The sequence below is a fragment of the Odontesthes bonariensis genome, chromosome 19 (genome assembly GCF_027942865.1).
Source record: "Odontesthes bonariensis isolate fOdoBon6 chromosome 19, fOdoBon6.hap1, whole genome shotgun sequence".
Lineage (NCBI taxonomy): Eukaryota > Metazoa > Chordata > Actinopteri > Atheriniformes > Atherinopsidae > Odontesthes > Odontesthes bonariensis.
Genome location: NC_134524.1, coordinates 31,416,841 through 31,432,578, shown reverse-complemented (window position 1 = coordinate 31,432,578; position 15,738 = coordinate 31,416,841). Strand labels below are relative to the sequence as shown.

Sequence of the window (15,738 nt, the reverse complement as noted above, 5' to 3'; positions counted from 1 at the left end):
AATTAATGTGTATAAATCATCAGCAATGGAACATTATTTCATATTGCACCATGGATCCGGATCTGCGAGCGAGGAGAGCTGCTATTGTGCTGCTGCTGCGACACAGGAGATCACATGATCTACTGTCATTGGATAACGCACTCCGTCTGCCGTGGCAAATTTGCATAAACTTCGAGCGAGCCCAACTTTTTGACGTGCCGCAGGTAACCCGCTCGCCGTGCCGGAATCCCAGCATGCTTTGCGAGCACGGCGACAACGATTGGCCGGATTTCATTGAAAATGAATTGAATGCGTTGGATACGGCTTGACGTGCCGGAACAGTGGACGGCTACCGTTACACATTGGTTTCCACACGTCAACCTCGGAGGACGGTCTGTAGCTCATCAGCTCGTGGAAGCTGTATGTACCGATGCCACAGCTCATCTCGCACGACTTGGCAGAAGTTGTTTACAATCAGCCACACTGATGCGTTGCTAGTGCCAAATAGGTGAGCTAATGTGCGATAGCCTGCACCTGTTGCGAGCCACCAAAGAGCGACACCGACACGCATTTTCAGTGGAATCGCCCGACGAAATGTGTTGTCTTGGTAGGAGAAGAATGGGGACAAACTCTCGCACAGCATATCAAAAGTTTGTCAGCTCATTCTAAAATTGCTGACCCACTGCTCTTCATCAAAGCCCGCCACAGCATTCTCCCACCAGTCCTGGGATCGATCTCGCACCCAGACACACCTCTGAACAGCTGAGGAGGCAATAATTGCAGCGTGTGCACAGGATGCAATAATGGCCCTTTCCCCCCTTCTCTGCCTTAAAATCCTGCCAATGTTGGGCGAACTTCTCATGTACCGCAACACTAGCATCACACCTATGTCAACGTCGTCCATTTGTCTCAGCAGTACAGTTTGGTAAACACTTAAGTAGGCATGCGTGATGTTTCAGGTGATAGGCAAGTGTAATCGCGTGAATCAGACATGAGTCACATTATTAAAGTACGTGTAACCACACGTTAAAAAAAAATCGGATTTAGGCAAAAAATCAGATCTGGGCATCAAGACTTGCAGTGTAAATGAAGCCTTATTCTTTCACGTCACTGAAGTGAGACAGACGTTGTATTCTGCGTTGGAGGAGGCGGGACGCAGCAAGATAAAAATGTAAACAATGGATGAAACAAGCACGGCAGACGCCCTTAATGGAGCGAGTCGGTGGAAAGAAAGGGAGGTTTTTGCCTTAACCAAAATCCTCAGAATTTCTTCGGCTCCGATTGCACAACAACTTCAGAATTGATACACACACGCTGACATCTGTAGCATCTATATTTACTTCCATAAACGTAACGTGCTGCGTGTGACGTCATGCGAGTCACATCAGGGCCGTAGACTGTTCACACTGGAGTCTGATGGCAGTTGCATTTAAATTATAATGTCAACAACCATGCAAAAAAATTGGATCTCAACAAAACAAATTCAGAATTGAGCATTAAGACCTGCAATGTGAACCTACACTGGAAAAAATGCCCCTCCAAAAATAAGTAAAAAAACAACATTTTTTTTTGCTTGAAATAAGCCAAAAAATCTGCCAATGGAACAAGTGAAAATCGGCTTGTCAAGATTTCTTGAAATAAAATGTGACATTTAGGACTTTTGAGTTAAAAGTGATCTTGAAATTAGCTTAAAAACCTCTTCAAATGAAAAAAAAAGCTTGTTTCATGTGAAATATGACTCAAAACAATTTGTTTTCAAGACTTTTTCACTTAACAAGATATTCAAGATGTATTGTCTTCAAACAAGTCCCTATATCTGGCTGAAATGGTCCTTGTTAGGCAGTTGTGTCTTATATTAAGTGTAATGAGATACTCAATGAGAAAAATATACTTGGTAAGATTTAGATTTTTTCCAGTGTGTCATATGCGAGTCAATCTAATGTTATCCAAAGAGAGTGAGATATGTATGTACTGTATGTACTCGCCTGAAAAGGGGAAACTGGACCTCTTCTAGGATCTCGAAGACATTTCCAAGAAAAAGTCCTGTTGCCCTTTCTCAAGCTCTTATGATTACCATTACCTGGATGACTTCATTGACATACTCACTGTCATACTGCACAGGTCCACTGTCCACGCTGCCGCCCAGCCCGGGTTTCTCACAGAAGGGCGGAGCCCAACCACGATTACAGTGACAGTTCCCGTTACTGTTGCACACCTACAGTCATATACAAACAATGCATTCATTAATGGGATTCAGCCTCTGCAGAATCTCGCATGTGTTTGTGTTTGAAGGGTGTACCACTCACATTAAAGGCACAAAAGTCTAGTTCACACCAGAGTTAAAGGCTTTTTCTTCTCAGTAAGATATGTATAAAAGGAACGGAATGCAGAACACTGACAATATACAAAGTGCCATGCACATGTTTAAAGGTTTTTGAATTATCTATGATAATTAACATACACACCAACTGTGTATGGTGTTATTTTGGATGGATGTGTCTCTTGATAAAAGCTATCTGGCCTTGACCTTATAGATGATGCAAAGATTTGAAACAACACAAGAATCCTGGTAGTTCACTTTGCTGTTTACATGAGTATTACGGTATCTAAATGATCTGTGTTGTGTTACGATTCACCAATATATCATTCCAGCTGTAAGGGATTATGACGAAAATTTATTAAAAATGTATTGTTTCTTTTGCATGTAATTAAATATATTTATGGTGTAACAACAAAATAATATGCTTAAGATGCATTCTGTGGCCTTGGAAGTGAAAATAATTGTTGCATTAAGTAGTGTAGAGGCAAGTATTAACTCTGCTAATATCACCATTCCAAAAACATTTCCGAATATAACAAAATACGAATATATTAATTTAATTAGCCATTTCCTCTTCCTCTGTCACTAGAAAACTGTGACATTTAGAGCCAGTGCTTGCAGTATATGAACATTTGCAGCAGCTGTTACTTTCTTTAGCTACAGGGGCAGCATCAAAAAGTCTCTATCAGTCAGTATAAACCTACTAAAAAGCACATTCGTGATTTTTTTTTAAAATGTCACAGTTAATGAATTTCTCCAATTGGATCAGTAGAAATGTTTTGCTTCAACACTAAATAAGAAAACATGGGTTTCTTCGATAAAAACGGCATAAATTGACTCAATAAACTCAAACTTACGGGGTAAATGGTAAATGTACTGCATTTTTATTGCAATTTTCTAATACTGTTGACCATTTCAAGAGCTTTAAATTGCAAGCTACATTCAGTAGTTGTGCATACATTCATAGAGTACTTTTTATCCTGTACGTCGAGCACATATCGCCCTGCCTCTTGTCCAAGTATAGAAAAAGGATGGATGGATGGACTCAGCACATATCTACCATATACATGTAAGATGAACAACTGAAGTCTGTAAATCGACCAACATGGATTTAAATGCTGACTTTTGGTTAAAACTTGGTGGCTTTGACATCTGAATGTTTAATGACTTTTCAGTGCCTTTAATTTGTCCTATGAAATACTACATGATACAGCTGTATGCTGACAACAAGATGCCTCTGGGATCTTAAAGCTATAATGTGTAATATTTCACGGACAATGAATGTCTCCATGTCGCTCCGCCATTTTAAAACTACGGGATTTGTAGAAGGACATGTCATCAGCTTCGCCCTTTCCGTTGCCAATGTGGAAACGGAAAGGAGGACATTCATTGGGTGTAACACTGTTATGTACATTCACATGCTGAATATAAAGAATATAAGAACACTGCACTTTTGTGATGGAGGTAATTAATAACGATTGAGGTAATACTTGTGAATGATAAGACTCAAATTTGTTAATAGACAACGTGAAATATTACACATTATGGCTTTAATGAGAGCAGCAGAAGACAAAAATGTGAAGAAATGATCATAACTTGGCACAATTTAGGACTTACAACTTTAACAGTTGCATACAGGAACTGTTTGCCAACATTAATGATACAGAGTGGTAGTGGCTCCTGCAGATATGTGGCTGATGAGCTTTTCTATTACCCACCTTTCAGTGGCCAAATATGCAGTTCTAACATAAATGTGTCAAAAAAGACAATCACTTGTTCAGGTGTGAGTTTAAAAGGAAATGAGATTGGATAATATGAAGATATTTAACTAGCAGATTAAATGTGGTCAACAGTGAGACATAATATCAGCATATTCAATCTGTCATCCTAAATATAAAAACAGAACTACAAATATTTCGTGCTTACAATATGCCTATTTCTTCCGATGTTAGTTATGAAAATAGTTGGGATTTTGAGTGATTAAGGAATAACAAAATTGAACTTTTTCATGAACAGACTGTCCACTAGTAGAAAAAGACTTTTTGTATATAGCTAATGTTTATTCACTATTTTTATTCTATTCTATTTGCTTGTTTTTACTTTAATTGTTTACATATCTTTTATACTGTACGCTGCTGCAACACAATAATTTCCCAAACTGGGATGAATAAAGTACTTATCTATCTATCTATCTATCTATCTATCGTATATACTCAAGTACTCCTGAAATAAGGGTGCCAATTATTAATCATTTATGCATGCAGGTGTAGGACGTATTCTTGTTGGTGTGTGATATTCTCTGCTAATAATGAATGTTGAATCAATGTCCTCAGCTTAGATTTGACGTCTACCAAAGTGTCTCATCTAGACTAGATTTACCCCAAATTTAGATAAGATGTCTAAATTTGGGTTTAGACGTTTAGATGTCTTTTCAACCAAAAAATGCATAATAGGAAACAGCAACTCTTTTATGAAGAAGTACTGTTTCCAATTTAATGGGTCAGTTGGGGCGGCCGTAGCTCAGAAGGAAGAGCAGTTACCTACCAATTGCAAGGTCGGTGGTTTGACTCCCGGCTTCCTCCGGCCACTGAACCCCACATTTCCTACTGATGTGTGTGAATGCATAGAAGAAAGCACTGTGTAGCCTATATGGACAAAGACGTGCTGAATTGGTGAATGTGGCATGTAGTATAAAGCTCTTTGAGTGGTTAGTAGGGATGGGAATTGATAAGATTTTTACGATTCCAATTCCATTTTCGATTCTGCTTAACGATTCGGTTCTTTATCGGTTCCCTTATCGATTCTCATTTGGAGAAAAAGGACAACAAACCGGTCGATTAGCATCAACTTTGTTTAGTTTAGAAGTTACAGGAGTCATGACCTTACAAACCCAACAACGGTGAGGTACACATTGGTCTATCATGGCCTGGGTAATTTAACTCTTCCCTGCTCTGGTGAAAAGAGAAGCTGGAGGTAGACGTGAACTGGGGGTAGTACCACCAGCCTCTGGATCTGAGCCAGTCAGGCTCTGTCTCTCATGATTTCATCTAAATGTAATGCCTGAGAAGGCATTCATTTTACGTTAACCGTTACTAACAGCAGCTTTTACAATGAGGCAAATGGCGCTAACATGATAGGCAGTGTTTGTTAGTTAGTTACCTGCAGTGTTAGCCGAGGACATGCTAACGTTGCTAACGTTGCTGGGTTCAGATTCACCGACGTTAATCATTCATTCATAGTTATTGCATGCAGGCCCACCGATAGGGGGGGACAAACGGGTATATTGTCCCGGGCCCCCCCCCCAAAAAAAAGGAATATGCGCATTAGTCCGCAAATATGTCCAAATGTTTCAGGCACGCACGCCAATCAGGCTGAATTGATTTGAGAATCATCCCCGGTCAGCTGAATGACAGCCAGTGTAACGCGGCTCTGGTTTAACCTTATTTTGTTTAAAATAAGCCAGTATAAACATGGCAACGTGTGAAATTGCCATTTAGATAGAGTTGAATGTAACGAATGGGTTATAAACGTGACGTTTTGGGGTAGCCTGTAACTTTCGTTTAGACTGATTTAACTTGACACTCGCCAGATGAATGGGCTCCGCCTTGTTCCCCAAACATTCTCAGAAAGTTCAGCAGACATACACCTTAACACCTTAAGGTGTCATACCTTAACATGATTCCCTTGGTCAAGTGAAAAATGGTTGATGAAATGTGCAGTTTATGAGCTCTAAATGAATAAAATAGCGTGAGTTTTATTGTGGTAGGATTTTGAAAGCCATAACTCCACTAAGTCCATATCCAGGCAAAGTGGTAAATAATCCTTTTGGTTTATCCGCAATAAATGAGAGACTGGGAAAGTAGAGGTGGGTGTGGGTGGGTTGCCGGGGGGGGGGGGGGCATTCAGAGAATTTTGTCCCGGGCCCAGCCAAACCTGTCAGTGGCCCTGATTGCATGTTGGTAGTATTTCCTCCCTTTGGTGAAATATTCACTTTGCAAGTTGCCCTGTTGTCGTCTTTTTTAGGGATGTGTAATCAAACTTTCGAGCGTTTGTACCGCTTGGGCGCCATGTTTACTGTTGACTGCTGGCTGCACTGGACTCGCCACGCAGCGTTGCGTGATGACGTCATTCGCGCCCACTGGAATCGATAAGGGAATCGTTTGCAAAATCACCAAACGATTCCAAGGAATTGAAGCACAGGGAACCGGTTCTCAACAAGAACCGGTTTTCGTATCCCATCCCTAGTTGTTGGTCTTAAATAGAAAAGTGCCATACAAGTACAGTCCATTTACCATTTTTGAAGTAAAACACAGAATTCCAAGTTTTTATCAACAAGTTTTATCAATCAAGTATTTATGAGCTTAAAGTTGTGAAAAAGAAATCTACTTATTGACATTTAAACTTGATGATTATCTTACGGTAGAAATTCACCATGAAATGAAAGAGCAAATAATGACACGCTCCATCTGTATCAAGATGCTCTTTTGCTATCAGCAGTCAACACAGCCACTCACCCCATCAGCACTTGGTCGACTTGACAAGAGCTCAGTTGTTTGTTGATTATTATCTCTCCCTTGAGGCCTGGTGTAGTTTGTTTGCAAATGTATCTCACACTGTTTTTGAAGGGTATATTAAGATAAGGAGAGGGAACTGTGCATAATCCAATGTCATAACTGCAATTCTAAGACATCATCACGGACACAAGTACAATGTTATCATCTGCTGTCAAGGTTTCATACGTTTTACACTAGTTTAATGAAAACTTTTGCAAGATGCCTACCGACAGTGAGCTCAGAGGCAAGTGGTACTCTTCCTGCTTTTTTATTGAACCCTTTTTTGCATGGATATCCATTACACTCCAAAAGCCTGAGGATCAATATGAATCAAATGATATTACTAAATTAAGACTGCATACTAATACAATAGGAAGCAAAGAGGACGGCAGAACCGTCTATTTAGAATAATCCTGACTTAAAGCCATTTCCATTATCAGTCTGCTTTTATACTGAGAGAAGGGAACAAAAAGGGGACAAAGTGTATAAAACAACAAAGTGCTGAGAGAAACGGATTAAAGGAGGAGAGGATACATCATGCTTATAATTCAAATCCTTGTACAGTAACAATGCTTGGTCGGTGGTAAACCCATTCCCTGTGCAGTAGATAGAGGTAAGCAGAGACTCACGACTTTAAAGACTTCGGTGGTGTGAAATTTCAGCTGAGGATGGATTTGCCTCAGATGCTCAGGGTCAAGACGAGCCACAGAACAGTTCAAAACACAAACTAGGCCATGCCGACTTAAGTTAGACTCACATTGTTTGGGTGGAGGTTGCTTTCAGTAAAACCTAAGTTTTTTAAATTGTCACAAAAACTTTGATACTGTTAAAGGGCAATTATTTTTTTTTCTTTAAACCTAGACCTTATTTCTAGCATCCATCCATCCTTCACAGGGCCACACAGAGACAAACAACCACACACTCCTAGGGACAATTTTAAAGACACTAATTAACCTAACATGCATGTTTTTGGATGGTGGGAGGAAGCTGGAGTACCCGGAGAAAACCCACGCAAACACAGGGAGAACATGCAAACTCCACACGGGAGTTGAACTTGGAACCCTCTCGCTGTGAGGCAACGGTGCTAACCACCACACCACTGCGCAGCCCAATATGTCATCTACTCATCGATAATATTTTGGTGAAAGTCAGCATCCTTCTGACGCTATTTAGATCACTCGAGATCCGTGTACGGTATATCCATTTAACGGGAGAGAACATTATCTGTCTTTATTTCACCAATACTTTAACCTTGTAGCACCCACAGTTGCAGATATGCAACAAGCTTTTTATTTATTTACATTATTTATTTACATTATATTTTTATTTACATTACATTATTTGATTTTTTAAATTTACATACATTTTTTACATTCATGTGTAATATTTTTTACATGACATTTTATGTGCCGACAGTTGTCACAGCAATCATTTTCTTGGCTCAGTGAATTACACTCTGCTTTGCGGTGGTCTGTTCTAGTTGGTTCTGGTCTTGTTTGGTGTGGTCTGCTTTGTCCACCTTTCACAGCAGTAATGGGAGCTCAGCTCTCCAAATTGTATTATTATGATAATTTTTTTGCATTTTTTTTATTAGCTTCATGTGCACATTTTTTATTTACATTACATTTTTATTTACATTACATTATTACATTTATTTATTTACATTAAATTTTTGGCATTTTATATGTGCTTCACTTTTTCACAACAAAGATCTGTGAAATCTGTTTGATTTGTTGTTGAATGGAAAGTTTATGATGGTTGCGTTCCGCACTTTGTATTAAGAATGTTCAATAAAGGTCTATTATATACATTTTATTGTGGTAGCAGCAGTTACTGGTGAACTTTCACTATACCTTTGTTGCCAAACGATCTGCAGAGAATGACTTGGTTTTGTGAACAAAATTAATCAGGAAAGCCCACAGATGCAAATATACAACATTGCCTAAAATGATCAAAAATAGCCCAATTCCAAAAATTCCAAAAATATTGGTTTATTCCCACCGAAAAAGATGCAAGAAGAGCCAAAATGATTTTTTTCAATGATTATTCATATGCTTGGGTGCTACAAGGTTAAGCTGAATGAATGAATGAAGGCGTACTATTGCACTGTTAGCTCAGAGCTGCCGTGTTGTTGTTATTGGGGGCTTTCTACACCCGGGTCACTTGGGATAAAGTCATCTTTATCTGCTGATGGGTTACACTTGAAAACTTTTATTCACACACTGTATCATTGTACGTGGTAACTCTGCTTTTTTGAACTAGCAACAAAAGCGATGCCTGGAAAATAGGCAAAGCTTCAATTTGGCTATTTGCCAAACAATATCACATGTTTAAAATTGTGTTGTGATTCTTTGATGATTATAACGAATAGTTGAAGATACTGCACAGAGGCATTTAAACAGCACAGGAAAAACTTGTCAATAGACTTAGACTTTCTTTTATTGTCATTGCACAAAAAACACAGGTGAGTCTTGACAACGAAATGTCGTTCCTCGACTTCTGGTCAACATCGCTAGATATTCAAACTATACAGACGTGGGACTCGTAAAAAATGATGTGTGCAACATAGCCTCACGCCTGCTTGCAACACAGCCTCACCCATAGATGTGTATAGAATGGCTAGATGTGTTACGTCTGAGTATAGAACGTCCGCACATGTCGGCCATCTTACCACAGGCAAACTGCCTGGCGGGAGACAGTCAAACCTGAGGTAACCTGAGTTACGGTAAGTGATCTGCTCTGACGCTATTACTCTTTTCTCGCAGAAATCTCGACGATATGTAGAATGGCATTCTATAAATATCTATGGGGGTGGGGGGGTCACGGACAGAGGAATACTCAAAAACCCACATTCAGTACTTTACATACTAAAAGACCCTGTGCGATATTTTATTTATTGGGTTATCTGTGCAATAACTCATGTCACTACTGTGCAATATCTTATCTATTTATGGTCAGACTATGTGCATACAATGTGTAATTAACACAAGTGTAGTGCAATATGGACAATAACTCAACCATAGTGCTATAACTTATTTTATTTAACTCTCTTTACTTTGTATATCTTGTATAGCCTATATTCCTTTTTACACTTTGTTTTAGATTATTCTATATTAATGATATTTTAATTACATATTATATTAATTATTCTATAATATACTGTATTTTAGATTTATATATTTATTTATCCTATGTGTGTGTTTGGAGCTACTGGGGACTTGAATTTCCCTGAGGGAGTCATCCCAAGGGATAAATAAAGTTGAGTCATGGGGCAAATAAACGTGAAATATTTACGTTTTTATTTTAAAAAATAAATATGGACTTCGTCTGTAGTGTGATAATTAGCTTACTACTTTGATGTTTATAATAACCTAAACGTTTGAGAATTAAGCAAGTTATGTCTTGAATGTTTCACCATCAACACAATGTTGTCGGCGAGAGAGCTGCCTGTGGTAAGATGGCGGCCATCTGCGGACGTCCGACTCCGTTGACCAGCAACGCGGATGAGACATCTAGCCATTCTATACATATCTATAGCCTCACGCCTGCGTGAAGCCAGCCACTGATATCAAAACTACTGTAACCATGGCAACGTCACGCTCATCTGGAACTGTGCCATATGTTGTCACATTTGGTTAAAAAGCGTTCACGCAGACAGCAAACAAGCGAACGGCCACTTGCAAAGTGTGTGGTATCAGGATAAATGATGCCGGCTCAACTATGTCCAACTTCATCAGGCTCCTAAAAACGCACAAGGACAGGTCAGTCTCTTTGTAATGTGAAAGGGAAACTTAGCACGTATCGACAGCTAGCAAACTAATCAAAGTAAACAGTGTTGTAAACTATATGCAGATCATAGCTTCATTGTTCACTGCATTGCAGATTTATCTGCAGCAGCCTGTGAAATTTGGGAAGGACTTTGGTTAAGTAGCCTAGGTTAACAGTTACCAAATGAATTGCTAAGCCAAGTCTATGTGGATGTAGTTTAACGATAATCTAATTGCTGTTTTAAAACAGGCAAATTTTACAATTTCAGGGACACCCGATAAAATTCCAGGTTAACACTGTCAAAAAAACTGAAAAATGTACTGAAATTGCACTGAAAAATGTTATGCATGAGAAGTTCAGGCTACACAGCCAGTTATTAATATGTCTGTTAATGTATCCTGTGGTGCAGAGCAAGCCCACATATTTCAAAATACATTTAAATTCTTCAAACGAGCTTTCATGATGTTTCTTCACATTGGATTGAAATAGGCCTCTTAAGTGACCATGCTCTGATCAATTTTGATCCTGCAGTGTATAATGATATTACATATCATAATAATACAGTACATACTTTCACTCCATAAGATACAGCAATGCAGTCTTATCTAGACCAAATGGCCTGTGTCGAATGATAGAACGTTCATCTCAGTCATTTGGGACTTGAGACGTGACTTGTTATTGGTCCTCAAAGACTTGAGACTTGACATTGACTTGGAAAAAATGACTCGTGAACATGTCTGTTAAATGTAAACAGACAAACACATATATGTTACCAATAGATGAATATAAATTCAAAGCACTTTTAAACAACATGTGGTCCTGGGGGGGGGGGGGGGGGGGGGGGGGGGGGGGGGGGGGGGGCTGGACCTTCAGAATAACAAACGGCCACTCTTTCTCCTGAGCAACACCTGCCCCATAGCTAGCTAACTATCCTGCCTTCATCACTGAAATTGGTCCGCCCTGAATGCCAGATTTCGCTGAATTTGGGCTGTCTACTTAAAATGTTGAGGAACAATGTGAACAAGCAGAATTGGATCAATTTTGGTAAAAGTGAGGCCGATCTGGCAACACAGAGGGGCAAAACTTTTAAACTTTTACTGGAGACAGCTGGAATTAAACTATTCCCAAGCGACTCTCGCTTCCCCACTGATGTTCTGATGCTGTGCCAACATCAACCCAATTCCTCTGCACCACACATACACATAACATACCATGAACCATACGTGGGACATTTTAACAATGCTGCTAGCATAGACTGCAGCTTGAAGGTGAGCAAAAATATTTAATATCTGGGGTGTGCATTTGTGATTTCACGCCTAAGCAGTTTGCTTCAGTTAAAATGAACTCTGCTCTGTTTGCCCTGCTGGTGTGGGTCATTTGAGCTGCTGGGACATCTGTTATTAAGGGGTCTTCAGCACACATGCCCCAAGAAACCGGGGATGGAGAACACTACTACTTTCTTCTGCTTTTTAGACCCAGTTTTACTTGATACTTGTTTTGATCTTTCCTGTTTGGCTGAATGGTAAATACATTTGTCTGTGATGTGACAAACTCAGAATCTAGATTTCTTTCAGCTTCGCTCAGACTTTTAAGGTGTATTGTGAGAGCTTGCTCATTAAAAGCTTGAATGCTATAGATGTTCATTTAAATATAAATATCCAACACTAAAGCTTAAAAAAAGACACAAAGGGCTATACAACTCTTTCCACGCATGCACCACCTGAAAATAAATTTGCTGTGTGGGGATGTATCAAAAAGTAAATTTCTGCTATGGTGATCACTTAAACCTCATCAGTAAAATTGAGTTGTATTCCCTGTAGTGCTTCACCCCATTAAGGTGTAGGCCTGATAAAATAACTGACTGAATAACTGAGGGGTAGTCAATGAACGACCTTGTTATCACTACACTAAAAGCTGCTTTTGTTTTTATGAAACCTGACAATAGGACATCAGTCAACTGCTGATCTCACATTATATACTAGTTCAGCTTAAACAGTGTTTTATCTCAGAGGGATGATACTGAGTCACTCTCTAAATAGTCTGCTTTTTACAAGACAGTTTGCATAAATGCTCTTTTTTTTTAAATTTAACACTGGTCTTGATCTGATTTCTCTTGTACTGGAGACAGTAGAAGTTCTACACTGATAAGCTTTTAATACATATATCTAAGATTTATATAGATTCAAGTAAGTACACAGAGCACACAGTGTACTATATGTAAGTGTCCTGTCATAAGTATCTGTAATTTATAGAAATTACATTTTTGGGAGCACATCACTATAATATAATTTTGCACCATATCAGCATATATTTTTCTTAAATTTTGCATCTGTTAGAAAGAAAATACTAAATTTAAATTACCCTAGAAAATCTTCCTGCTAATACTCGAATAATCACAACTTCTAAACATGATACATTTCAGATAATATCTTGAGAGGCCAAATAAATCATCTAAATTCCTTGACAAATCAAGTCTCATCCTCTGTTAAACTGTCTAAGACACAAACACTTCACTCTGAAGCTCAGTCGCTGACTCATAAACTATGGATGATTCCTTCTTATCTGCCGCAAGCCTGCTTGTACTGCTCCAATAAATAGTTCATCACTTCAGTTGCTGTTGTATTCTAACCATCTATTTTCCTGCCTTTAACAACAGACTCGGTGACAGCGCTGCAAAGTGCTACCTTTGCCCAAGGACACAGTGTGACAATAAGATTAGGGAGCTGTGCCCAGCAGCTAAGTGAGTTAAGTCTGTTGCATGACATTGTGTCTCTGTGTGATTGTGTGTGTATACCCCATTGCTGTGACACCGTGCGATGCATGTTTCCAGCTCAGTAAAAGAGGAATTTTGGCATCTGCGGTCTCTGCACACCTGGAGAAAGACAAGCAAAAAGTTCAGATACTGTGGTAAAGGTGACAGTGCATGCTCACACACATATACAGACTTTGATCCCCCTTCTGCTGGCGCCCTTGAGCTTTGCAGTCACGTCAGTTACCTGAGGAGTTTCTGCAAAAAGCATCAGAATAGCTATTTAAATAGATTCCAAAATCCCTGCTTTTACAGACTGGCTGTCAAAATTTGTATTGATGTGTATTGAGCTGCAGTAACTATCATTTTAGAATTAGGTAGGAAAGAGAAAGATTTTTTCTTGCATGTGTTTTGGGGTTTGCAGCGCGTGTGCTCCGGTCGTTTTTTTGATTGCCGCATTTTTCTCTTGCAGCGTTTTACTGTTGGATTTCTTTCGCCGTTTGCAGCGCGTTTGCACGTGTCGGCCACCGTAAAGCTGCCTGTCATAGTCCAACACTTAAAGGTAGGGTAGGAGATCCTGGATTTTGAGTCCAGCGAAGCTGCATTTTGAAAATACACAGGTAAAAAGTCCCAACCCTTTTCTTCACTTTCCCCCCGAAGCCACGCCTCTAGAGTACATGAACGCGCACGAGCACGAAGGTGCACGAAGGTGCACGAGCGCTGTTCTGACAGCAAGCATCGATCGTTGCCGTATTTAGTATTTAGTATTTAGTTTATGCTAACTATACGTTTAATAATGCTAGGTGCTAGCCAAGCTGGCTCTAGTTTAGCTTCCTGCCAAGCTTCTGGACACATAATTCGTTCACGGAGCAGGGTACGCGCACAGGGGGAAGGAGGGGGAGGGAGGAGCAGGTTGCAGTTTGATAGACGGCATCAGTATCCAACAGACCGTTCACAATGATTGGATACTGTTTTTCCTAGATTGTATGTTCTAGAGGCCACTAAAACTTTTCATATTTGTGTCAAAACTTTTAATTAATTGGTTGCAATGGGGGTGTGAAGAGTATTTCAAGCAATATGTAAAAAAATGTTCCAGAAAAAGATCCCCTACCCTGCCTTTAATGCACCACCTTCCACCACGAGTTGTTTTCGTCTGAATATTAGCATCTGCATTAATACTGTAACCCCTGTTGTTGTTGTTGCTACGCAGTTTTTAGCAGGATGATCAATTAATGACAGCAACATTAACTGGTATTGTGTATTCATAAAGCTATGTGTACATTTACTGCTGTGAAACGACCTGTGCAGTATGATGACTCCCAATTCAACATGCTGCAAGGCAGACAATATTCGCCGCTGCCTTTTCATTAAATATTACTTATGCAGCAATATTCAGTCCTTTGAGCTCAGCCTGTACAATAACTGAAATGGAAGATGAGTGGCTGTGATGCAGAGGGGAAGCAATAAAGAAAGACAGGGAAACAGAAATTTGCATGGACATTTTTTACACATTTACCAAAGCATAGTTCATCTGAGTTATATGAGTAATGTATCTTTGTACCCGTAAGCGTGTTTTCTTGGAAATTCATATTCCATTTACATCCTGAAACTGAAATAAGGCTGTCAGAAAAAGTGTTAATTAGAGAAACCTCAAACACAGAGCAGACCTCCTGGGTACCAGTGACATTTAGGTTTGTATGAAGAGGGCTGATAGAAAGGCCTGATTGCTACTTAAGGAGTATATGAATAGTTAATAACAAACAGGGACACTGACAACTGACTGTCATCTTTAGTTTAAGTGTTAATGCTCTTCCATAAAATGAAAATATCAAGTAACAGAGCCTGCAAGGAAAAAGGAATCAGAATGATACAGCTTGCTATGAAGTTTAGCTTACTGTGATACTCATTGCATGATGACCCAACGGTGAGACTGTAACACAGCAGTAAAACTGCAGGCTGTAAAACCAAATAAATCATCTGAAAAACTCTCCACAGATGCGCCGGCATATTGAGCCGGCATATTGTAAGAATATGTGGGAGTTACATTAATAATTGCTCAAATTTGATATGAAATTAAGCTTAATCTGTGTTTTCTTAAGGCGAGACAAAAACAGGGATTTTTCATGCAGTGGTCAATTTTGAGATTTTGGGCCAGTCTACTCCTTCAATATGTGTTCTTTCAACCTGCTATAAAGAAATTTTATTCAATATTAGTATTACTAAGGGCCTGACCATTTGTTCTGTTTTTGAGCAATTGTTTCCAATACGAATGTATTGAATTCCCCTATTTAAATCTTTAAATGCCGTTTTCTCAAAATCAGTTTTTTGTATTTTTCCAGTATCAATATCTTACATTGCATTACACTTAG

At 39.3% G+C, this 15,738-nt stretch overlaps 1 protein-coding gene across 1 annotated transcript in view; it reads right to left on the bottom strand.

Annotated features, from left to right (window-relative positions):
- Nucleotides 1–15,738, bottom strand: part of adam19a (ADAM metallopeptidase domain 19a) — a 251,379-nt gene that overhangs the window by 32,042 nt on the left and 203,599 nt on the right. Inside the window, exons 17-18 of the mRNA XM_075450674.1 lie at nt 13,415–13,492; nt 2,086–2,194 (exon numbers count right to left, since the gene is read on the bottom strand). Coding sequence (XP_075306789.1) covers nt 2,086–2,194; nt 13,415–13,492 — 187 coding nt within the window. The remainder of the gene's footprint in view (nt 1–2,085; nt 2,195–13,414; nt 13,493–15,738) is intronic.